This window comes from Engystomops pustulosus, chromosome 5, assembly GCF_040894005.1.
Source record: "Engystomops pustulosus chromosome 5, aEngPut4.maternal, whole genome shotgun sequence".
In the NCBI taxonomy this organism is placed as follows: domain Eukaryota; kingdom Metazoa; phylum Chordata; class Amphibia; order Anura; family Leptodactylidae; genus Engystomops; species Engystomops pustulosus.
In genome coordinates, this window is record NC_092415.1 from 25,431,577 (window position 1) to 25,458,695 (window position 27,119).

Below are 27,119 nucleotides of genomic sequence, written 5' to 3' on the forward strand. Positions count from 1 at the left end.
CCCCAAGTCATTCAACTGCAGGGGAACGCACGGATAACATTGCATAGGATTGTACTGGGGTATGTCCCTGATCTGAGCAGCAATTTAAGGGCCATGTACACCAGATGGTAATAGTGTACCTTATGGGGGGGATTTATTAAAATGGAAGCAGTCACCCGATTTTACCCTATTTAACTAGTAGCCCCCTCAAGTAAGTTATGAAATATCGTTTCGTTCATGCATGTGAAATCTCACCTGTTTATCTATAAAATATCTCTTCATAAGTCATGTGAAAATGAGCAGAGAAGAGACATATTTAGCTCAGATGAGTCATATTTGGAGGCTGCAGGGGCAGTGTCACTTCAGACACAGCTATCTTTGGTTCTATAGGACCTAGAAACGTGCTTTCGGTGTCACATTAAAGCTAAGAATAACATCTTTCAGACCGCACAAGGCTTGTGGTTCCTTGACCTCCTGAAATAAAAATAAGGGCAGGCAGGAACCGGATCTTTATCTGTGGTTCACATTTTTAACTATGTATTGCATAGACTGTAAGCTCTTGTGAGCAGGACCCTCACCACTATTGTTCCATTTCACTGTTTGTATTCTGCAATGTCTTATTTTATTTGTATATGTCCCCTATGAGTTGTAAAGCGCTACAGAATATGATGATGCTATATAAATAAAGATTATTATTATTTAATTGCCTTTATCACAAGCCTGATGTGACCTGAAAGATGAGATTCTTACCTCTGATATGAGAATAAAAGCATGTTTCTAGATACTATAGCCATCTGAAATTACACTTGTCCTGCAGCCTCTAAACTTGACTGAATTTAGACAAAATATGACTCTTCTCTGTTCACATGACTTTAGAGGAGATTTTTTAATAGGTAAAATTTAAAAAAATGTATGTATAGGCAACACATTTAGCTGGAGCTCTGGCCTTTTATAAGGGGTCCACAAGTTGCTTATGTGAATGGAATAGAAGCATTCAGACCCCCATAATCATATATTATCTATCCAGGGGAGTAACTAGGAGAGACAGGACCCCGTAGGAGACTTCTGAATGGGACACCATGTGAATTACAATTACACACATTTATACACTCATATATACACACATTTCATATACATACAGCATATACACACCACATACACACATACGGCATAAACATTCATAGAGCATATACACACATACATACAGTGACATATACACCCATGCTGCATATACACAGAAATATACACATCACATATGCACACACATTTAGACCACAAACACATCACCGTATACAGACATGCAGTATACACAAATCACACACACATATAACACACACAATACTCTGAATGCTGGGGCCCCTTTGACACTGTGGGCCCCATAGCAGCTGCTATGGCTGCCAAACTATAGTTACGCCCCTGTATCTATCTATCTATCTATCTATCTATCTATTTTGGTCTGGTCTGGTTTCTGGTCTGAACCAGTAGTATCCAAAAAGAAAGAAGAAGAAAGAAGCTTATTCCTTGGTTGGATGCAAAGGTTTGGTTTAAACCTTCTTCAAATCTATATATCTGTACATCTATCTGTCATTCTATCTATCTATCTATGTATATTATACAGTATTGATTTATACTGTTCTAGTAAAGAAATATAATTATAATATACCATAAATATAAATAAATATAAAAATAAATTAAAGAAAGTAGTCCCTATAAAAGGAAAAGTTAACAAAAGTTGCTAAATCTATAGCATAAAAACATTAAACATATCTATCTATCATCTATCTATCTATCCATCTCATATCTATCCATCCATCCATCCATCCATCTATAATCCATCTATCATATCTATCTATCTATCCAATATCTATCTATCTATCTATCTCTCTATCCATCCATCTATAATCTATATATATCTATCCATCTAATATCTATCTATCTATCATCTATCTATGTATATTATACATGATTTTAGCTACTTGCAGGATCCGGCACATGTTCGGTAAAGTTACATGTGTGGGTAAAAAAGCGCTTACAATAAGATTACTACACTGTCTGTGCTCCTACTATAAAATCTACTTTTAGTAAAGATAATAATAATGGATGTACCTGAAATCCAAGATTTTCTTCTACCCCACTCCATTTTTCAAGTTGAAAAAGTTATCCTTGGTCTAAACGTGACTCGCAAAATCCAAGTAGTAAAAAAAACCTAAGAAACAAAAACCAAACCAAAAACAAAACCCGCAGAACTTCCCGATAAAAAGTTTTACCATATAAAACAAAAATAAAACAAAAAGTCAATGAACGCTACTGGACCACGCAGGGAATCCCACATGTGCTCCTTACAGACACCTCTCTGGTAGTCGCCGGCTCCCTAGCACTTTCCCACTTGTGATGAAGCAGTTGCCCACAAGAAAGAGAACCCATTAGTGCTTTCTCTACTTCGCCCGCAATGTCTTCATTATTTATATATGCCGCCACTGGTTTCCAGCAACTGAAGTTGAATCTGGCTGATGAAATATTCATCTCATCCCCCCGCTGTGCCATAATGCCTAAATGTACTCAAAGAACCTTAACTATGCTGTTACACACCTGTGACCGGAACAGGGGATTTGCCAAGACGTAGTCGTGCATGAGCCATTATTTAACATCACATTAATTAACCAGATCAATAGATCTCTCTGCCATCAGAGCAACGGAGGAAGGAAAAAAAAAAAAGAAGCTTCTATCACTGTAACAATGTATCACAATGACAATGTATCAGAACATCCGTCATGGCGGAAGCGGTCACAGAGCGGTATTTATCAGGACTTCTATACCACTAAGGTCCTGAAATAATGGCAAATGTTTGCATATTGCTAGACCTTGTGATTATTTTGCCCTTTCCAAAAATGACACACCAGGGGAACGTGGAGGGACATGAAGGGGGAACGTGGAGGGGTGTGGCGGGTGTTGGAGAGGTCCATGTCCCCTTGCCGGAGCGCTGGCTGCAGCAAGCGACTTCTGAAACGTAGAAGGACCTGGCGTAGAAATAAAACGCTGTGCAGACGGCCACTGGATATATCAAGAGGCCGGAGAGGGGCTTTATCATCATGATAAAGACCCCCCATAGAGTCCAGTATCCATACAGTCTGTGTCCACTATTAAGTGCATTGTTAAAGGGGATTCTGCACAAAAATAAAGTCCTTAATATCAGATTGGTGTCCTCCAACCTTATGCTTAGCTGTAATAGGGACCCCAATCTATTTCATGTGCCATTAAAGGGGTTATCCACAGGATAGGTGATAATTTGCTGATTGATGGAGGTCCAAGTGGTAGGACCCCCTTGTATCACAAGAACAGGGGTCCTTTGTATCCCACATTAATGGAGAGGCAGGTAGGGGCGGAGTAAGCCAGCCGCGGGCCCAGGGCTGTATAGAAATTTTAGGACATTATGGCAAGTACTTGGGAAAGGAAAGGAGGGGGGGGTCCCTTCTGTCCACATTTAGTTATACAGATTGAATGCTTTTGGAGGACCTTCAAAGGTCCTAGAAGAACCCTTGTACATGGGTACAAAAGATGAGGATTTCATAGCCGAGGAGCCTTCTCTTTTAAGTCTACAGGACAGTTTTCACTTTGGCAACAGTGTCAGGTGGTCATGGGCCCCTTAGAAGCCTGGGGCCCTGGGTTCCCACCCAAACCGTATATATTTTATAATCCGCTACTGGCGACAGATTAGACATGCACCTGTGAGACATCTCTATGGTGCTGATGGAGATAACAGAGCGTAGTACTCGGCTACTTCAGTCAGCCTTATAGAGTGGGCGTACACATGCTCCATTCATTTGGGGTACAATGAACTCCCGTTCTCATGAGCTGTATTGGTGCCACTACTAGGACCCCCATCAATCAGCATATTATCCCCTATCCACAGGACTGGATGCAGCTGGACAAACCCTTTAATAATACAGATATCTTCTTATTTGGCAGAGCTCAAGCCTCAGGGCCCAGTAGTGACTGCTACCTCTGCAACCCCAGTTACATTTTTCTGAGCAGCAGAGAATTATATAGGAAGCAGATAGCGCCATTCTCTGCATCGTGGCAAGACTAGTTTACTGCAGATCAGCTGGAGCTGCAGTACCCTCATCTGACCACTATACCAAAATGGCGCTGTTTGCTTCTTGTTCCAGTCTCTGTGTATCAGCTGCTGAGAACAGCTGACTTGTGGGGATGATCATGTCGTACCTCCACTGATCTGACACCTGTCCTATTTTAGAACAGAAAAGCATTTTAAGGACCATTTTTAATTGTCTATTTGCAGCACATTTGGTCTCAGTCCCAAAGAAGTATACAGTAAGGCAAAGTGGGGTTGTAGAAAATGGAGGAATTTTCTGTATTTTATAATACACTCCCCTGCTTTCAATAGTCGTCAATAATAATGGTCAACAATGTTCATTGGTGGAAACTGCAGGGAAAGGGGGCGCTCAACTGCTCAGCATTGGACAAATTAGTAGAAATGGACTATGATGGTGTCCATTTAGTTCGTGACAATGACAACAATGTTGTGACTGATATGACATACAGGATTTGCAGATGTTAAAGGGGTCGTACAAAATTAGTAAAATATAGCTGCTGTGTCTAAAAACAGCGACACCTATGTATACAGGTTGTGTCTGGCATTGCAGCACAGTCTTATTCACTTAGATATGCCGACACACTGGGGGACATGTATTATCGTATCTGCGCCTAAAAAATGCGGGGATCTTTTGTTTTTTTGGGGCGCAGAATTGTTGCGGATCATTTATAATGAGTTTGCGCCAGAAAGAACAGATGTTTCTGTCTATCCCGACTCCTCTGTCTTTTTTTGGTGCAAGTGGGCGTGGCCCAACTTATCTACATTATCCTCACATTTATGTGTATTTTGTCGGCATTTTTAGGCACAATTTTTGGTGCACTGTAGACCAGGAATAAATTGGTCAAAGAGCAAAATTAAGACACAGTCCATGTAAGATTTGGGCGCACATCTCATTGATGTCGGCATTTTTATGGCGCACGACTGATTATTACCGTCTAACCATTATTTACTTACAGCCGTGCGCCACTTTAAAACATCGGAGACTGATCTCCGATGCCGACAGTTATGCTTGCGCCAGAATTAGTAAATCCCCCCCACTGTTTACAGGAAGGCATCTATGGTTTTCTTATCCTGAAAAAACCCTTTAAATTATATGCCTACAACTGATACGACACAATCCGATCACGTACGGTAAAAAATTCAGGGCAAAACTGAAAAAAATTGCGGAACCCAACGAAAATGCGGCGTTCGGACCCTTAGTAAATGTGCCCCATAGGGTTGCACTGGTGTTCTCTGGCCCACCAGATAAAATTATTCCGGAGGCCACCCCCAATTAGGTCTTAGGAAGTATATCCTAGTACAACCTCCAATTGTCTGTTGTCTGCTACTTGACCTCTGGCCAAGTAGAGTAGGAGAGGGGAGGATCCTCTAATTCTCTGTTGGGCCCATCCTACACTGTGGATATAGTGCACAGTTCCTTTTCTTTTGGCCTCCCCCTTCGAACGGGGCTTAAGAGACCCTTAGTCACTGGATAAGTAGGGGGTCGTGGTTGTGTCCTTTGTGGATAAATTATGCATATGGGACAAGCTCCTTTAAAAATTGCTGTCAGATATCTAGGGGAAGACTTATCGAAAGTGTGTGAGAACCGAACTTTTCTAGTTTCCCATGACAACCAATCAGGGCTCAACTTTCATTTTCCCACAGCCATTTATAAAATTAAAGCTGAGCTCTGATTGGTTTGTTTGGGCAACTAGAACAGTTTTACCTCAGACACTTCTCATAAATCTCCCCACATGTGTGCAAGTGAAATAAAAGCACAAAATATATACCCGAGTATAAGCCTAGTTTTTCAGCACACAAAAATGTGCTGAAAACCCAAACTAGGCTTATACTCGAGTAAAAAAATATATATATCAAAACTCACCTTTCCGGCTTCCCCCACTGCTAGCTATATACTGGGGCAGGGGGCTGGCTATATACTGGGACAGGGGGCTGGCTATATACTGGGGGATATGGGGTGGCAGGCTATATACTGGGGGATATGGGGTGGCAGGCTATATACTGGGGGCAGGTGCTAGCTATATACTATGGGGCAGGGACCGGCAGGCTATATACTGGGGAGGCTGTGACCAATGCATTTCCCACCCTCGGCTTATACTCAAGTCAATATGTTTTCCCTAGTTTTTGTGGTAAAATTGGGGGCCTCGACTTGGATTGGCTTTTACTCGAGTATATACGGTACATTAAAGTTGAATTCTATAAACAAACTGTATATTTAGCCAAATGTAGCCCCCTTGCAGTCAAGAAAGGGTGTTGCACGAGGAAAATGCTCCAACTCAAGGATCGACCCCATTATTTGATGTATTACTATGTCCATTGGGCCTTAAAGGATTTGTCTACTCTATATAACTTATGATTTGAGGTTTTGCCTGCAGCGATCCCCAGAGATACTTACTGTACAAACTGGGAATTCACACTGCAAAGTAGGACAGTCATTTCCGCTAAATCCCACTTTCCAGAATGATTTATTAGGATGCGCTGCGTGCGATTTTTAACGACGCTTTGCATCTTCCCTCGGAAAAAAAAAAAAAAAAAAAATCGGGAAAATCAATACGGCCTCTTCCCTAACTAGAATATTGATTTCTAATTAAATCCATACAAGTTTAAGTAGATAAATGATTAAAGCTGAAAACCGTTTCACTTTTTGCCTTTTTCAATAGGTAAGTTCATTTACATCCATTAACCGCGCTGAGCCGCGCCGAATGTGTCGCCCGCACTGCTGAGTGGGAAGCTCCTACTACCCAGAGACCGGACCACCAGAGAATAGCAGCCGCAACACACAGCCAATCACAAGAAGAGGACATTTATGTTTCCATGAAAACTCATCTATCTTAGATGCTTTATTAATTATACCAGTCAGATCCATCATTACAGCAAAGTATTCGGCATCAGCGCCCCCAATCAATGATTTCCCCTTACAATCTATGCATATAAATCTAGAATATCATCGACGTGCGTGGATTTCCTTATGGCCTAGTCACAGGATTGGCAGATTTTTAATAACCCCCATTCAATGGCCGAAAATCACAGGAATCGCTTCCCACTTCCCATCACAATCCATCATAATAAACCAGGGACATTACTCCTAGATCCAGGCACCGGGACTGTGGTAATCTTCTTAAATTTGTCATCCATGGCCTCCTTCCTTCTAAAATCAACCTTTAAAATTATGCTAATGAGTCTCTCCATGCAGCAGATTCACAAGCTGTTACAATGAGAAGAGCATCTCTCACCTAATGCACTAAGGGCATTACAGAGAATATTACTGCCCCTACAAGTCGGAAATTCACTTCCTACATGTGGTACTAGAATTAAGATTCTAGGGGAATTGGAAGCTGTGTCCTTGTGCCTTTTTTCAATCTGTAGTTTGAGGACCTTCAAAGGTCCTGAAATGGCTCTGGTGTACATGTGTATTAAGAGCAGGAACAGATGTATGAGGATTTCATGGGTAAAGGTCCTTCTCAGTATAAATTTTGGAGGGTGATTTGGGTGGTCATTTGCCCTCTAGAAGGCTTGTTCCCCAGGCTACCGCCCAAACCGTCTATATTATATTCCACTTTTGCTCCATTCTGTAGCTTCACAGGCCGTTACACTGTGCAGTAGCACTTCCCCTTCCCACTGTGTGAGAATACAGAAGGCAGATAGAGAGGAGAAGTACTGAGGGAGCAAACAGGAGGGTGATAAAGTGTAACAGAATGTGAAGCTACAGCACAAGGAGGCTCTGGAAACACAACCTGAGCCATTCTGGCACATTAGCATAATTTAAAAAATTGAGAAGGAATGAGGCCATGGATAACAAATATAATATTACCCAAGTCACGGTGCCTGGATCTGTGATTAAGTGTCCCTGATTTATCATGATGGAATGTAATGGTGGATTTCCTTTAAGGTCAGCCCAATTAAATATGGATGTTCGTGTAATAAGAATATAGGTACCTTTAAGTTTGTTAAAGGGATTTTAAATAGGGTTTCTATTAAAGGTTTGTCTCAAGTATTATTATCTCCTATCCAAAATAGGGCTGTCCGTGGCTGTCAACTACTGTTCATAAAAACAGACTCAATAACTCATTCTCAATAACCGAATGAAGCGGCAGGTCAAGTATGTGTTAAGTATACACGACCTGGAGTATCTCCACGACTCATATAGACAATAAATGGAAGTGCCGGAGATACACAAGCGCTGTGCTCTGCAATTTCTGAAACTCCATTAGTATTGTATGCAGTGGCAGTAAGTATGCTCGACCTGCTGCTCTACCTATCTGTGAGAACGAGACCTCGGTTCTCCGATTGCTGGGAGTCTTTTCTAGTGATCAGTTGCTGGGCGATAAGAGTCCGTTCTCATGATTGTTATCCCCTATCCTTTAAGGGAATTTGATTAGTTTGTCGTCTATTAGTTTGTCCCTTTTCCTAATTGACATTTTTGCCTTTCACTCCTCATCTTCCAAATCTGATTGTGGATGTTCGACAGATGTGACCTCCACGGATCATGAGAACAGTAATTGTATTAATGATAGTTAAAGGTGTCGGTCGAGTATTCCTACTGCCCCTCCATTCAATACAATTGGAGCATCACAAATTGTGTCTCCCGTTCTTTTGATCATGTGGGTCCCAACACTCAAAACCCAGATATCAGATTGTAGTTCCCTATGCACAGGGGCGTAACTTGAGGGGGTGCAGAGGTTGCGATCGCACCTGGGCCCAAGAGGCTTAGGGGGCCCTTATGATGTCACGTTCCCATATGAGAAGACTATTACTATAAACCATACATTATAGTCGGGGGCCTGGCACAGACTTTGCACTGGGGCCCATCAGCTTCTAGTTACGCCACTTCCTATGCAGTGATTACTAGATGACAATTACTTGGTACAACCCCTTTAAGGCATATGACGATGGCATCTGAGGGGTTATCGCCCTATCATAAGGGCCGAAATATAAGGAATGAAGTGATTGGACTGGTACTGTATGGCCCAGATCCTTAATGTTGATGGTGTCTTGTGCCTCAACCTGCGCCGGCTCTTGGCTCTGGCCGCTTTCTCATACTTGCTCCAAGAAACTTTATGATATTCCCTATGAGACGGATCATACATTTCCTTCCTACATAAGATAATGATACAATAACTGAGATGCCCCTAAGCCACACCAAGTGAGCAGTGAGTATATTAGCGACACCCTAATTTATCAACTCTTCACGGTTATCCCCAAAATCAATTACCAGCACCTACAAGTTAAATATAACTATCCCAATTGTCATAATTATTAGTGACCGCACCATAAATCATAAGAAGTCACGTGAGAATACAGCCCAAGATTAATAGCTAAGCAGTGTGTTATCTGTCTCATAAAAATCAGCAGAATTATTACAGCTGGACAGAAATACCGACAACTAAGCTAATATATGGATTGTACAAAAATGTCTCATTAATATCTATTCTAAATGTTATATCTTTACATCTCCCTCAAATTCATGTATTATGAATCTACCATCTCTATCTATCTCTATCGTAATTATCTCTCTATTTATTTGTCTACCGTAATTATCTATTTATCGTTTATCTAACTCATATCTATCATCTATATATCTATCTAGAACTGATTTTTGTATTATTTATCTCATATCTATCTTTTTATCTATCTGTCTTTCTTTCTGAATATCCATATATCTATATCCATCTTCTATCTATCTAATATCTTTCTATATAAAATCTCTATCTATTTATATTTATAGGCTGTTATACAGATGTTTTCTCGGCATCTATAACAATTTTGCGCCAAAAATGCACCTATTCTGAGCAGGTGCACTTCCAAAAAAAATCACTTTACATTACTAAAAACATAAATTTTAGGTTCCAAAATGAAAAATTTCCTCTATACAACATGGAAAATACTTCGGAGCAGTTTTAAAATGTAAAATTTCTCCAGTAACGACTTCATCATTGTCTATGGGATCATCTCTGGGAGTGATTATTGTCTTATTGTACAGATCTGAGAATATTATCAGTCTCCATTCCTGTAAATTATAATAAGGCAAAGACTCATTTGAGCAAGAACTTTTTTTTTTACATATCTGCAACTTTTAGGCCCCTTCCACACTTGCGTTGCTGATCACGTCAGAGTTTGCTCAGGGTGCGATCAGGGTTTGGTCAGTGAAAAACTGACATTTTGCATCAGAGTGCAATCAGTTTTCAGTCAGAGTTTCTTCAGGGTCTCAGTTTTTCACGCGCGTTTTCAATGCAATTTCAATACGGATTCAATTTCAAGGACTCAGGACTGAGCTCTATCTTTTCTATGGCAATTGCTGCGTGAAAAACGCATTGCACGTGCAAGTGTCTCAGAGTGCGGTGCGTTTTTGATGCATCTCCATAGACCTGTATGGTGCGTTTTTCACGTGACTTGCAAAAGTAAAGCATGTGTGCGTGAAAAAAAATGCAAGTCTGAAAAGACCTATTGATTACAATGGGTCAGAGTGCAATGCAAGTTCTGTGCGTCAAAAGCACGCGCAGAAAACGCGCGTGAAAAACGCAAGTCTGAAAGGGGCCTAAGTCCCTGCATTTGCATCACAATGAGAAGTTTTTTTCAAATCTCAAATGAGATCTACTTTATAGGGTAAAAATTGGAGACAAATTTGGCGCAAATAAATCGGACATGCCACAATTCCAAAACGCATTTACTAAGGCAAAACTAGAACATACATGGATCACAAACCAAAAAAGAACAAACCAGGCGCAAAAATAGGCGAACTTGAGACCCACTATGATTAATGTCTCCCCAGATGTGATTTAGTCGCTATTCCCGATGTAAAGTAGGGAATTGCGACTTCTTCGTCCTCTTTGCCAATTGGTGAGGAGGGAGGGGGTGCCGGGCCTTGCAGTGGGTATTCCTGCCCTGTGCCTGCTCCCTTCCTGTAGTCTGCACCCGTTCAAGTGCAGGCTCCGGTCCAATTTTACACCAGATCAGACCTGGGGGGATATTTATCATATGCCGGTGTACAAGCGCCGTCCGCTGCATATTAGGGATACATCAAAAGGGCCCGGCATAGTAATAAACGCAGCCGGCAACCTTTCACATGTCAGCACCCCCTCACGCTCCTTCATGCCCCACTAGCGTGAAAGTGGCGGATTGGGGTAAATAATCACAAGTGCTAGCAATAAGCTGACGTGGCACATAGGTCCTGATACATATGCCCCCTGGCGTAGAAGTGCCCCAGCAGTGCCCCCTAGGATGTATTGGAGCCATCGGATAAATCCAGCGAGTGTCTGGGGGCACTTAGCATATGATGAATATGTCTCTAAATTCTCCAAAGAGGTCGCAGATTTGCATATCTAACAATGATACATGCTCTAAATACATGGAAAATGCCATGCATGGATGTAAAACATGCACCAAAATGAAATCATTGCAACCGACGAAATATAAGATAAGAAAGGATTCTAACCACTTTATCCTCCTGCAGCGACATCCAGGAAACCAGAGGAAGAAAAGACAGAAGAGAGAAGAAAACACAGTAAATGTTCAGTAGTAAAGTTACACAGGCAAACAGGTAAGAAACAGGTTAGCAAAATGAGCATAAAACACAAGACAGTTATACTGATATAAGAAATAGAATACAGGCAGTCCCCAGGTTACATACAAGATAGGGTCTGTAGATTTGTTCTTAAGTTGAATTTGTATGTAAGTCGGAACTGTATATTTTATCATTGTAATCCCAGACAGAACTTTTTTGGTCTCTGTGACAATTGGATTTTAAAAATGTTGGGTTGTCATCAGAACCAGGATTAACAATAAATATTCATTACAGACACCTGTGATAACTGTTACAGCTGATTATTGTAGCCTAAGGATAAAGTACAATAAATTACCAACATCCAGAGGTCCGTTTGTAACTAGGGGTCGTATGTAAGTCGAGTGTTCTTAAGTAGGGGACCGCCTGTATAAGATATTAGTCATAATACATCACGAGGGAACCTGGAAGGGTTATGGCAAGAGTATAACTGTACACACTGAGTTATATAAGGGTAGACTCATCTTGTAAGAGACAAGGGTCTACTTAATGGTGGGCCGATCAATGTCCGTACTATGGCCAACAGATAGAAAGAATTGGCAGACCCCTAGCTACTTAGTAAGGTATGGCCAACGCTGGTAGTGTAAGGTAAAGTTTCCTATGGTCATCCTATTTTATTCCAAAGTATTTGCCATCTACTGGTGATTTACAGTATTGCAGCTGTTATTCCCATCTGCCTGTGAAGGAAAAGTTAATGTTAACATGTTGATATTTATTGTATCTTTTTTGTTATCCTTATCTGCACTGAGGTCAGCCATTGGTTGGAAGCCTGAAATTCTAAATATTCTCTCTGCAGAGACTAGCAGGCTCCTGTTGTTGTCTCCCATTAGAGGGATATGCCGTACATCAGGCCTGCAGCTCTGCCTCCATTTGCTGCCCAGACAGGCCCAAGCTGTAGGACCAGGGATGTGAGCTACACCCAGACTGCATCCAACCACTAGCTACCTCATGGACCTGGCAGATAGGACCCCTACTTCAGCCCTTTATCCAGTTCTGTGTTTGGAGTCCTGGAATAAAGAGACTGAGTTTGTGTTCATAACCTCTGTTCATGTGTGACCCCTGGTTGGCGCTAACATCACTGGTCACCCCCTCACCATCTGCCTGGGGATCCCTTTATCACACATACACTGGAAGTGCCCCAAGGGGTGCTCTGTAAAAAAAGAGGAGCGTTGGGATTACGGAGGAGGCTGCAGGGAGTACAGGAAGATGAGTAAATTGAGGGGGCATGTGCTGGGGGCTTTCTACTTACTGTGGGTCATGTGCTGGGGTCTACCGGCTTACTGAGGGAGCATCTGCTGGGGGATATCTGCATAGTGAGGGGGCACGTCCTGGGGATTATCTATATACTGAGGAGGCATGTGCTGGGGCTCTGTATATACTGAGGGGGTTATGTGTTTGGGCTATGTATATACTGAGGGTTCATGTGCTGGGGCTATGTATATACTGAGGGGGCATGTGCTGGGGCTATGTATATACTGAGGGGACATGTGCTGGGGCTATGTATATACTGAGGGGGCATGTGCTTGGGTTATGTGTATACTGAGGGGGCATGTGCTGGGGCTATGTATATACTGAGGGGACATGTGCTGGGGTTATGTATATACTGAGGGGACATCTGCTGGGGCTATGTATATACTGAGGGGGAATGTGCCGGTGCTATGTATATACTGAGGGGGCATGTGCTGGGGCTATATATATACTGAGGGGTCATGTGCTGGGGCTATTTTTATACTCAGGAAGCATGTGCTGGGGCTATGTATATACTGAGGGGGCATGTGCTGTGGCTATGTATATACTCAGGGGACATGTGCTGAGGCTATGTATATACTGAGGGGTCATGTGCTGGGGCTATGTATATACTGAGGGGGCATGTGCTGTGGCTATGTATATACTGAGGGGGCATGTGCTGGGGCTATGTATATACTGAGGGGTCATGTGCTGTGGCTATGTATATACTGAGGGGACATGTGCTGGGGTTATGTATATACTGAGGGGTCATGTGCTGGGGCTATGTATATACTGAGGGGGCATGTGCTGGGGCTATGTATATACTGAGGGGGCATGTGCTGGGGCTATGTATATACTGAGGGGTCATGTGCTGGGGCTATGTATATACTGAGGGGGCATGTGCTGTGGCTATGTATATACTGAGGGGGCATGTGCTGGGGCTATGTATATACTGAGGGGGCATGTGCTGGGGCTATGTATATACTGAGGGGGCATGTGCTGGGGCTATGTATATACTGAGGGGGCATGTGCAATGCTGGGGCTATCTATATACAGGGAACTTCGGGTCTGCTCATCTCTGTATATAATGGGAAACTGGTGTGCGGGTAGGGGCAAAAAAAATATACAATTAGGGGCCTCAAAATTCCAAGTGATGGCCCTGAAGCCCCCTTATGCATATATACATACTGCTGGAAGGGGTTTTCCACAAATTTTTCCAGAAATACACAGTTGGGCCCCCAGAGTCGTGGAAGCCCTATCCTATAACCTTTTCCAGAATGGCATGGCGCCTCATGGTCCCAGCAGAATTTCTCTAAAAAAGTAGCCGACGATCAGGAGCCTTGAAGGGCAGGGCCTGGTAGTAGCTCCCTTCGCAAGTCTTATCCACCACATGACGGGCTAGTACCCCCGGCTGAGTCAGGGCTTCAGGAGTACAGCTAGTTTTTGAGAGACTCCAGGTCTCGGCAGATGTCCTGCCATAACGTGGAGGAAGCACCTGGCCATGCCGGAATTGGCTAGAGAAGGTCACAGCTTCCACAATGTCCAGGTCTCGGGACTCGATATGATGAGTTATTAAGAAATTTGTGCCTTAAGTTCTTCCTCAGCAAATTTTTTCAATCCAGTAAACTGCTTTTTTTTAATCTTCTCTGGAACACCCCTAAAAAAACTTTCCAACTATTTCCATCCACTTACATCAGCAATTTATTTTCATATGTTTACAGTCCTGTTACAATGTATCAAGCAACTAATAATGTTTCGGAGGATGACGCTCGATACCAAGTTGCTGAGATTCGCTCTGGATAACACTTACATCGTAGATGCCAGACCGGCTGCGATGAAAGTGCCAAGAACGGAGCTGCGTACGTCATACGGAACTGTTAATTTGTTGAACCTTGTGATTTGGGAGATATTTAATATGGTTGCTAATTGAATTAAATCCCAAACTACGTGTTTTGTACAGTAAATCCCCATTAGTTATTACTCACATGGCTATATTTAGCATATTGTGATCATTCGTGATTTCCCATTAGGTGCAGCACGGACTGTAAAATTTGCATCCGGATATTGGATGTGATCAATCAAAGCATTTGCCAAAGTTATTATCTTGCCTCCACTTTTAGTTTTATAGGAAATATGAAACTGAAGGTTATCTAGGCACTGTGGTCATGTGATCTACGGGCTGAGCTCTCCATAGCTCTTGGTGAGTTTTTTGGCAGGACGTCGGGTGATGGCTGTCATTTCGGTATCACTTCTGGATCTTACATGACTGTAACAAAGAGTATGGAAACATCTAGGCTAGTAAGGGCATCACCATCACAAAAAAGTTTTTAGGAACCAGAACTGTGTCAGAAATTGACCAATATTACAACCTATCCTAATTGTTTTGAGTGCATCAAAAGGGAGTCTACATGTCCACCAAGCGGAGTAATCGACTGACAAGATAATGTAGAAAAATGCACAATAATTTCCAAAATTCATGATTTCTGTCTATAATGCCTTTGACCAGATATTCCCAGTTTATTCCATATGCTAATTAGGCAGTTGGTGCACCCTTAGAGTTGGAGCATTGCTATCTCCACATAAGTCAATTCCCTCTCCCCCAGTGTTGCCAAAAGCTCCTCACAAGACAAATATCCTTCCTATCGAATGGAGAGGGCAGTGGTCCAGGCAGAAATAGCAATGCAACAGGTGCTGAGGACATCCCTCAAGTTCACCAACTGCCTCATTAGCATACAAATTAAAATGGGAATTTCTCGAATACAGCATAATGGATAGGAATAATAAGGTAATATTGATATCACAGTAAATTTCTCTGCAGCATACTGTCACCAGATTACAATGCTTAAGGAAGGGGAAGACACTGTTTAAAGGGGATTTCCAACTAAATCATGGAAAACCTATAAATGTCTTATCAATGATCTTCTTACATCTATAAGCTGTGAATTGTTGTCCCTTCCTCAGTCTGCAGTGGTCAGATTGTATGAAGACAGCAAACAGTAGATACTATTTCTGTAATTCCCATAGAAGTTTATAGGAGTTACAGAAACAGAGTGAAAAAAGTTCGGCTGTTTTCATATCTCCCAAGTTATCTCAGTTCTTCATTTGAAGGTTCATTTTAGAAATTCCAAAACACTTCTGAGAAGTCTTAACCCTCAAACAACAAATTAATACAGGAAAGATAAAACCTCAAAATACTAAAGACAACCAGAACTATCAACCACTATACAATTTTATCAAAAAATACAAATAAATTACAAAAGACATGTCATATGCCTGACACAGTATCATGCTTTATGTTTGTCAAAGAGTTTTGCCTATATGTTTTAAGCTTAAAGGGATATTCCCAGGAAGACAAGTTTCTTATATGTACTCAGGATAACAAAATAACACATTCTCTAATTCACTGTAATAAACAAAAATGCAGCATGTCACAGATATAAGTCCAACCTGTCTCTATCACTCCTGGTGCACACAATTTCAGTTTCCCCCTAGACACAACCCAGTAACTTTTCACTTAGGGTCAGGTGACGGACATCTTGGGATTTTTGTGTGAGATCATGGAGCTGAGTTTCTGTCTGTCTCTGCAGTGTGCCTTTAGCCCCGCCCCCTGCACGGAGCTCAGAGACTCTCACTGATTACATCCTGCCAGGAGCAGAGAGAGAGGCTACAAGCTACAAGGAGATAAGTAATCTGGGGGAAAGTGGGAGGCGAGCACATGCCATTGAGATGTAGCAGAGCTCTGTGTAATAGGCATCTAATGGATGAAAATGTATATACACCTGTACCCTGATAATGTAACCACATTGTCACCCCACAGAACTAGAAGGGTAATACAGTAATGTGTCTGCTTAGAGAGGCCTAGCCCACACCCTGGGATTTTACACTGAGCAGCCTAGGGAGTAATAGGAGCTAAAACAGCAATAAAACTGACTAAATTGTAAAGTAACGGGTTAAAATGATCTTTATTGTGTTAACATCACTGGGGGATTGAGATGTGAGAATTTTCTTTTGCAGGAAAACCCCTTTAAAGAAAATAAGCAAAAGTGTGATAAACCAGGAGCACTTACTCATAGATCCAGGCACCGTGACTGTGGTAATCTTTTTATATTTTTTATCCATGGCCTCCTTCCTTCTAAAATCAACCTTTACAATTATGCTAATGAGTCTGTCTCTCCATGCAGAAAATTCACAGGCTGTTACAATGAGCAGTAGAAGGAGTACACGTCACTCAAAGTCTCTGAAGCTTGACGGGTGCACAAGTAGGTTACAATACTGTATTTATAAATGAAGAAAAACTTGGCACTCCTTATATTTTGTGAAATCAGGATTTCTTATTTTATTTTTAGTTCCAATGTGATCAAGAACAGCAATCCAATAACAATTTTTGCAACGTTTCGGTCTTAATTCAGACCTTCATCAGGCACGGATTGCTAGGTATAGGAGAGGACATAAAGGAGAGGCGCAGTGCTATGACTGCTGCAGCGCTAGGAGCAGTGTGCAGAGCAGGGTCTCCCGCTAGAGGAAAGTGCGGGAGACTCCGCTCTGCACACTGCTCCTAGCGCTGCAGCAGTCATAGCACTGCGCCTCTCCTTTATGTCCTCTCCTATACCTAGCAATCCGTGCCTGATGAAGACCGAAACGTTGCAAAAATTGTTATTGGATTGCTGTTACAATGAGCAGAGCATCTCTCACCCAACCCCCTGCTCTCTCCAATCTCCCCCAGCCTGTGTAATCTGGCAGAAACAGGAAGTGCAAGAAGAGGGAAGACCAGCTCTTCTTATTGTAATAGCCTGTGAAGCTACAGCACGGAGGGACTATGCTAATGAGTCTCTCCATGCAGCAGAATCACAGGCTGTTACAATGAGCAGAGCATCTCTCACCCAACCCCATGCTCTCACCAATCTCCCCCAACCTGTGTAATCTGGCAGCAGCATAAAGTGAGGGAAGACCAGCTCTGCTCAGTGTAACAGCCTGTGAAGCTAGAGCACAGAGGGACTCTGGATCATTAGCATTGTTGATTTTAGAAGGAAGGATAACAAATATAAGAAAATTATCACAGTTATGGTCCCTGGATCTATGAGTAAGTAACCCTGGATGCCTGGCTTTCAAATTTTTTGTTGTTTGCCATGACCTGTGCTATATGTAAGTTAGAGGGTAAACTCCAGGGGTCCTCTTGGATAATGTTCTGTTTGTTGCATAGTCTGGACAGTTGACATAGAAAAATTTAGGCGTCCTATAGCATGAATACAACTTTCCAAAATGCCAACTGCAGTAGTGACCAGTAAAATTGCGAATGATGCTCTGGAATACAGCAAGGGGTGAACCTAAATTCTCTGCTGCCTGAGGTGAGCTATAAAATGACTCCATCTCCGAACTCATCCAATAGTGATATATCAGGTTATCTTTATAGAAAGTGGGTTCTCCTTGCAGTGTCTCACACCCATGCGGACATCAGGGGTGAATAAACACTTTTTCTAAGTGGCAGGTCTTGCTTTGTGCGCCTGATGCTGCCCCTTCCATTTGACTGCAGTTGATGCTGCCTGAGGCAAGAGGCTCAACTCGCATCATAGCTGGTGCACCCCTGAATACAGCAGATATTCAGTTGGAGATAAGTAATGAAATAAATTTGCAAACTTACTCAGAGTTACTGTATAGATAGACAGTTTCACACTACATCTTACCTTGCTTGAGCGCAATGACACTCTCCCTCCGCAACGTGCGCAGAATTTAGTTTGGCAATATGAACAGTTATGGCCGCAGCCATCTGCAAATTTAGTTTTGTGGCAGATCCCGCAAGTGGGGGCATCACCCTTTTGCTCTTGCTGCTGCTGAGCTTCTTCGCCCATCTTTTTCACTTGCTCCTTGTAGACTTCAAACTGCTGGTGCAATTTCCTGTGCAGGAAAAAAAAAGAGAGAGATATGAAGAAAACTTATTAAAAACCCATCTGATAAGCAGATATATAAATATCTCAGGGTATGGGGCAGTGAGAGTCGCACACATGCATGCTGCAATATAATCCATGCTTCCCTATACTGTGTAAAAAAATGTATATTTTAGGAATTACATTTTTTTTGGTAAGGTAAATCTCCCTAAATCATAACCAACGAATACAGCAGAATGGGAATCATTACAATTCCCAGAGGCAACACCAGAGTCCTGGACCCCTAAACATGGAATTTCCTCACTTCCAGCCAGAGAATTCTCTGGTGGTCCTAATTCTCTGGTGGTCACCCAATACTGGACCCCAAAGATGATGCAGAAGAAAACCCAATATTGAGGCTACTAGGGTAGATAGAGTTTGGGCCTTTAGAAAAATCTTATCTGGTGGTCTCGAAGAATCCAAGTCCAACACTTTTCAAACTGTTATCACTAGAACTTTGACCCGGACCCCTGAGCGTGGAACTTCATTGCTTCCAGCAAGTGTTGGACAAGGCTACCAGAAACGCAGTGAATTCTCTGTTGGTCATATGCTTTCACCCAATGCTGGACGTGAAAGATACTGCAAAAGAAGGAGGCTACTAGGAAAGACAGAGGTTGGGCCTATAGGAAAATCTTGTTTGGTGGGTTCAAGGAACTCCAGTCTAACACTGCTACCAATTGTTATTATTTGTAACAGTTAGCGGGTTCAACCAATTTAAACTTTGCGCCTCCACTAAGGGCATTATCCTTGAGCTTCGCCCAGTTTCACACTTTCACTCCTCTACAGGGATCTGGCTTCTACTGTGGAGAGATCTCAAGGACTCTCTAACTCTGGCAGCCTAGTGTTGATAGTGGCTGGCCCAATGGTGAATGACACCAAGGAAACATGCAGGAGTGTGGCCAGGGTCAGTCCGAGGTCAGGGCAGAAAGCATACAAACAATGTCAGGAAACAGGCAGTAGGTTGAGGCAGGCAGAACTGAATCAGAAGCCATAAAAAGCCGGGGTCATACACACACAGGGTTATAGAGCAGGAGCGTAGTCACAGAACAAGGCAAAGGTCAAACACTTGGAACCAGTAAAAACTGTAGTACTGTACATCAGAGCTAACCTTTGCTGAAGCCTTGGGGGTATAGGGCATGCTGGGCTATAATGCTCCAGGTGAACAATGATACGCTGGGGACAATTATGCCGGTACACAGGCTTCTTCTTTAAGAAGATAAGAGAGCCGGTAATAACACCCTATTCTCAGACTAGAAAGCAATGCTCGTAGATTTTTATACTGTAGTTACATCCCTGGTAAAAAGAGCACAAGCCACTAAAAAAAAAAACGTTAAAATCCAACTTTGACCAAAAGGGGGTTCAAGCCACCTATGGGCCCCAGCGTGGAGGAATATGTTGCACATGATGCATGTCATATGCAGGGTGACTACAGTTCATATTTATCTATAGAACGCAGTGCCCAGGATTTAGGGTCTGGGGCTGCATTTCAAAGTGCATTACAGGATTTTGGGCGAATTTTTAGGTGAATGAGCCCTTTACTACATGTATACACAGTATGGAGGAGCTTTCCCTGTCCGTGACTCCATACTTTCGCCTTTCTCTCTCTTTCTCTTACTGATTCACAGTTAAAAGATGCCTTACTAAATAATCCATCACTTTACTCCCCAGGGAAAAGGTCACAATTAATATGAGGCTTCCTACGTGGTGTTTGATGTATAATTGACACTTATGGGGCTATTACATTCACTTCCTTCCAGTGAATAATATCCAAGAAGATTAGAGGATTCTATACAGATGGCCATTTAAAGAGACCAGGTCAATTCACCTTTATATAGTTTTCACCATTTGCCATAATGTCTCCATTCACAGAAATAGTCCCGACAGAAGGTCCCAAAAGTATTGGACTGAGCCACCAAAACATCCTCTGATGGGCCCAGAATCTAACACGTTATAATGGATTCCCAAGATCCAACTGAAGACAAACCCCTTTGGAGGTGACCTGGGCAATCAAGTTATAAAATTATTCAAAACATAATAAGATCTTATTGTCAAAACAGCTCCTACTTGGGGATTTTATGAATGGAGGATGGGCCTGGAAGGGAACCTGCCATCACATTTTCACAAATACAGCAAATGACAGGTTCCCATAGAGTCATATTACTGACAGCCTTCTTAGCTAAAAAAAATATTTCCCTTACCTTAAATTGGCCCCATGTGTGAAGTCAAGAGAGTCAATAGTAGACATTTGTCATAGTTATCATAGTAATAGTTCCCGGCCCTACTATACAGAGGAACTATGCCAGTCTTTGGGATGTAACTAGCCCAGTAAAATGGGTGCCAAGGAGCTGGCACACAAAGCTCGGGTACTAAGCACTAAGGGGGGCATGATCAGTCATTTATCCCCATCCTCTCAATGTTTCCATTCTGTGCTAGCAAGCAGATCTAAATTTATTGCATTATTCTTTAGCCTCTTCTTACTTTAAAGAGTCTCTGCAGAATTTAAAGGGGTTGGCCACTTAGACAAAACTTTGGAAGAGTAAGTATAAGACACTAATTGGGTCCTCGATAAAATACCTACCCTGGTAAAGTTTGTTGGGAGCCGCAAGACATTGCATGGCCATCCGCCAGAAGCCGCCGAGACACAGGGCGTAACAATGTCAGGTGACCTACGGTTCCTGGTGGCTACTGGAAACCTTTACCGGTACTAAATTTACAGGAACTTATGCTCCTAGCCGGCTGGGCATATGTCCTGCGTCATGGAGAGTAGTAGGGGTGACCTCTCCCCTCTCCACAGAAATGCACGGCGTATGGGCCGTACACATTGGGAAATATAGGACTTTTTCCCCTGTATGGAGCGTTACGGTACCACACGTGTGTGGCACCGTACTGCTCCGTGTGGCCATTGCTGTCTATGGGGGAGCTCGCAGCCATATATACACCCCCCCACCCCCATACGGTTGTGTGAATGCGGCCTTACCCTGAGAAGGTTTTGTATAAGTGGCCAGGCCTTTTAAACTTAGTACCACTTGTGTGGGAACCTGGCTGTGCTGCTATATATGAAAGGATTTTTTTCTGCCTGGTTCTGCCAATAGCTTTCTAGTTCACACGCATATAATAGGGTGGAAAATCCCCAGCGGCCAGGGTGGGGAAAAAAAACAATCTTATCTTCTGACATCTGGTACCCGCATTACTTAGATAATTTCAGTATTTGGGCCTGCAGCCCCGGCCAAAAATCCTGAGGGGCACGGGGCCAGGCTTCATCAATGGGTGGCCTCCCAGATACAGGATGTCTCCTGACTTCACATTCTGTGATGTCCCATGGTGTGAGGAGGCCACGCATTAGATGAAGCAGGGCCGAAAACCCAAAATACTGGAGCGGGATTGGAATGAGTAATGGGGTAAGAATGGGTTCTTTTTTTCCGGCTCCCTTGGGTTTACCAAATTCCTAAAAAAAATCTTCTAAAAAAAAAAAAAAAAAGTTAAGGTACGGTAACTTTTCTGAGTGATATTGCAAAAAAATTAAAATAAAAACACATTGGCAATGATTTATCAGAAGTGTCTGAGGTAAAACTGTTCTAGTTGCCTATGGAAACCAACCAGAGCTCAGCTTTCATTTTATAAACAGCTTTGAGAAAATGAAAGCTGAGCTCTGATTGGTTACTATGGGCAACTAGAACAGATTTACCTCAGACACTTCTGATAAATCTCCTCTATTGTGTTAATAGATTCTATGTGGTAAAAGTTACATAAAAAAGTGCACAGCAAAATACTACCGCCATTAGGAAAAGAAAAAAATGGAAGAACATGAGACAAAGGGATGGCTAACTCTCCAGTAGCGGAATATAATATACCCATATATACCACCAGAAGCCCAAAGATTAAGGGGGAATCATGGCCACTAAAACCATGCTAGAAGTTTGATTCTGTCCAGTAGGGATCATAAAGAGAGGGACCTCCAGCTCTGAAATACATGTGTATATAAGAACCCATCCAGGACCTTTGAAGGTCCTGAAACTGAAAAACTGAAATCTAACATATGGGACAATTTCTTCTTTTTCAAGAAGCTTGGTTCTGGTACCATATATATAGGCAGTATATAGCAAACTAAAAATTTTTTCATACAGCCCAGGCCCTATGGAAATTTTAATCCATTGTGCCTCCATCACCCACCGTGGGTGCTAAACTGATCCTCCCTATTTTGCAACAATTTTTCCCAGTGAATGCTCTCGGCAGCCAATGGATCAACTGGTGTCACCTCCACCGGCTTTAGTACTTATTCCTAACAAGTGATGTGGCAAACAGTGGCTGTATCGTATCAAACAGAACAACCGGAGGCGTGTATGACAACAGACACTTATCCTCCGACTCCTTTTTTTTTTTTGTCTTATTAAAAAGGAAAGCCACAAGGTTACGAAACGGCAGCATCACAACAGTAAAAGGATCCAACAGTCTAAATAATGTAAAGTCTTCATAAATGTTGTACACCCTGCAGACTGAACTTATCCTAATCTCAAAATAGTGATGTCACAAGGTCTCCGGTTACGGTGCCAAGCAAGACCGGCACAGGCTTAAGCACCCGCTACACCCACAGAAAAAATAAACACGCACACAAAAAAAAACAAGAAATGACCCCTATGCCCGATGCATACATAACGTTAAATGGCAATCAATTGACAGGTGCAGAACATTGTGTCTGTGGATATGTCAAGGCAGCATGTTGGACTTTGATGGCTCATGCAATTAAAGTAATTTGAGTGACTTGTCAGAAACATTATCCCTGCTAGTGAGGATCTTCCTAGGTGTAATCATATTTCGATGTACTTAACAGCCAGCTTGGGAAGTAGCTATTTTTAGGAGTCTGTACTGAAAAGGCAGCGCACCATACATTCTAAAAGGTAAAGGAAGGATACATGATAAAAACTAAATCCGATGTAGCGTCAACGGGGTGCTCGGGACCGGGAAAGAGAAGTGGCGCACAACTTACACATATGATGTGTAGATTAAGAAGTTTTTAAATTTAAAAAAATAGTTAAAAAAAGAAAGCTCTGTGTCAAATTGTTGGGGGTCCGACAACGAGTACTCCCACATAATAGCTGTTTTCAGAACAGGAAGTAGATAGTGCCGTTTCCTGCGCAGTGGTTGAGTCATTGAAGTTTAACTCCCATTCATGACCTGCAGTGACCTGATATGACCACTACACTAGGAACGGAAATTCATGTTCCATTCTATGGTTAACCGCTACTAATAATAGTTTAGTGTAGGGGTGATGGGGTCCACCCCACACCAATATGATATAAGAGACTTGGGATACATTCACACGTATGCTCAGACCGGATCAGGGCAAGCTGGGTGGAGAAGAAAGGAGGAGTGAACACTCCTCACCCATCCCCTCTTTATGGACTGGGTACCATACACCTTCATGGAGGCCGTGATCTGGACGCATATTGTGCAGTCACATCACGTCCCCCATTACAATTGTGTGAATGAGACCTTAGGCTTTCTGTACAAGAATGTGACTAAAATCAATATTTATTCGGGCTGATTTATTTTGGTATTGTGTCAGTATTGCACGGATCTTCATAAACTATGAAGACAATGGGGCTCATTTACTAAGGGTCCGTTGAATGCATTTTCGTCAGGTTTCCCGACGATTTCCGATTTGCGCCGGATTGCCCTGGGATTTTAGCACACAAAATCGGATTTTGGCGCATTGGCGCCGGCTTGCACGGGACAGAAATGGGAGGGGGCGGTCCGTCGGACGGATTCGGACAACGCACAGGATTTAACATTTAGAATTGTTTTGCAAGACATGCACTTACATGCATCGGGAAGAAGCAGGTGAACTCCGGCGGATCTCAGCGGGAAAGCGACGGATGCAGGAACTCGTGTGCATCAAAAAGCGTTGCATTCAGTGCATCCATGTGCCGTCCGTGCAAAAAACAGACTGCACATGGAATATGTTCTTATTGGCGTGTACATCTATCTTATTTCAGGATTCTTATCAATATTTATATCCTCCAAAAACCCTGTAATGACATTGATGATCTATCAATAGAGTAGGCTATTAATATTAGTCCAACTCTCAGAATCCCCTTGGTCAGCTGATTTTATCAATGTTGGAAGCACAGCTCCTTCTTCAGTGTAGTGGACAAGCCAGGTAACTGCATCTCAATTTCCATTTACTCATCTACAACATGTTAAGTTTGTTGATTCCAATCCTAAAGGCAACTAGAATCAGATGAAAGGTTTTGTGTCCCCACTGTTGGGCCCCAATGATCTGATATAGGTTATATACGAGAGATGGGTCATCAATATAATTTCTCTGCAGATCTCTATAAGTATGCTGCATCACTATGCAAGGGACATAAAAACACTGGACCCTCAATTATCACACACAGAGACACATATGGTAGTTAGGGGCCCCATTTTAAATGATGCAACAGGCGCCAGAAGATATAAATAGTTTGGGTGGGGATCCATTACTTGGCAACCCTAGAGAACAACCATTTGGGGAGGTGGGAGACTGTTGGACCGTTACCAATCCCAGACAGATGACTATCACCAGGATAGTCAATCAGTTTTAAAAACTCTGGACAGCCCCTTTAAGTTTAGGAAAGCAATGACAAAGTTAAAGGAATTTTCTGGGGCTAAGATATTGTTGACTAATTGTGATTTTATTTAGCTCAGTGGGGGTCTGACAACAAGCACTCCCAGCAATCACCGGTTTATAGGGGCAGCAGGTTTTGGACCAGTGCTGCTATTTCTTCACTGCTGCTCAACCACACATTGTACATTAACCATTCACTCAAGTGAGACTGGGCCCTGAAGATTTATGGATATTGGACCCATCACTTTAATTAAAAGAAGAGTCCTATAACGTAGAGGTCCTATTACATAGAAGTCTTAAAACTTAGAGGTCCTTTAATATAGAGGTCCTATGACATAGAAGTTTTATAATGTAGAAGTCCTAATGGAGATCCTATAATGTAGAGGTCCTATAACAGTGGTGGCGAACCTATGGCACGTGTGCCAGAGGTGGCACTCGGAGCCATTTCTGTGGGCACTCAGACCATCACCCCAGGACAGAGTTCACCAAATAGGACCAAATCCACCAAGTCCCAGGCAACTTAAGAGATGCTTATTTTAAAGTAACACTTCATTGGCTGATGGGAACTGTGGGAAAAGTGAGGAGGTGTTGACAAAACTGCAATATCATTGGAGGTCATCCTGCTGGACCAACCATTTTTACTCTACAGAGAGACCCTGGAGAGAAGCTACAACGAGAGTCTGAATTTGCCCTCCTTCTTTCAACTATATTGGTTGCCTCTGGGGGGCGATACAATTGAATGATGTTGAAGAACATGTAGCAATAAGTTACTGCTTAAAATGCCATGTTGGCACTTCACAGGAAAATAAGTGGATTTTGGTTTTAGTTTGGGCACTCTGTCTCCAAAAGGTTTGCCATCACTGCCCTATAATATACAGGTCCTATAATGTAGATGTTCTAAAATGTGGAGGCTCTATTACACAGAGGTATTATAACATAGAGGTCCTATAATGCAGAGACCCTATAATATACAGGTCCTATAATGTAGATGTTCTATAATGTGGAGGCTCTATTATACAGAGGTATTATAACATAGAGGTCCTATAACAAGGATGTCCTATAATGTAGAGGTCCAATAATAAAGAGGTTCTTATAAAATGGAGGTCCTATAACATAGAGGTCCTTTCAAATGGAGGTCATATAAAGTAGAGGTCCTATAACAGTGATGGCAAAGCTTTTAGACACCGAGTGCCCAAACTACAACTAAAACCCAAGTTTTTTTTTGCAAGTGCCAATGCGACAATTTAAGCAGTAACTTATTACTCCCTGCTCTTTCATAAATTGTATAGGCACCTGAGGACACCAATACAGAAAGAAGGAGAAGAAGTTTGGAATATCATTGTAGCTGCAAGAGGCCTTGAGTCCTGTCTGGCAAACTCTACCCTGGAGTGATGGCAAGGGTGCCCATATAAAGGGCTCTGAGTGCCATCTCTGGCACCCGTGCCATAGGTTCGCCACCACTGTCCTATAACATGGAGGTCTTTATAAAATAGAGGTCCTATGACATGATGGTCTTAAACCTAGAGGTCCTATGACAGAGAGGTCCTGTAGTATGGATGTCCTATAATGTGGAGGTGCTATAATGTAAAGGTCATATAACATGGAGGTAATGTAAAGAAGATGTCCTATAGCATTGATGTCCTATAAAGAATAGGTTCTATCACATTGAAGTCCTATAAAGTAGAGGTCCTATAACATAAAGGTCCTATACAGTAA

The 27,119-nt window shown here is 42.4% G+C and overlaps 1 protein-coding gene across 45 annotated transcripts in view; it reads right to left on the bottom strand.

Moving 5' to 3' along the window:
• RIMS2 (regulating synaptic membrane exocytosis 2) overlaps positions 1-27,119 on the bottom strand; it is a 443,591-nt gene that overhangs the window by 351,392 nt on the left and 65,080 nt on the right. For 40 of the 45 annotated variants that reach the window (XM_072151364.1, XM_072151362.1, XM_072151360.1 and 37 more), the window contains 2 exons: positions 18,557-18,767; positions 11,523-11,534 (listed from right to left, as the gene is read on the bottom strand). In XM_072151364.1, the coding sequence (XP_072007465.1) occupies positions 11,523-11,534; positions 18,557-18,767 (223 nt within the window). The remainder of the gene's footprint in view (positions 1-11,522; positions 11,535-18,556; positions 18,768-27,119) is intronic. The other 5 variants (XM_072151350.1, XM_072151384.1, XM_072151399.1 and 2 more) reach the window with 1 other exon arrangement.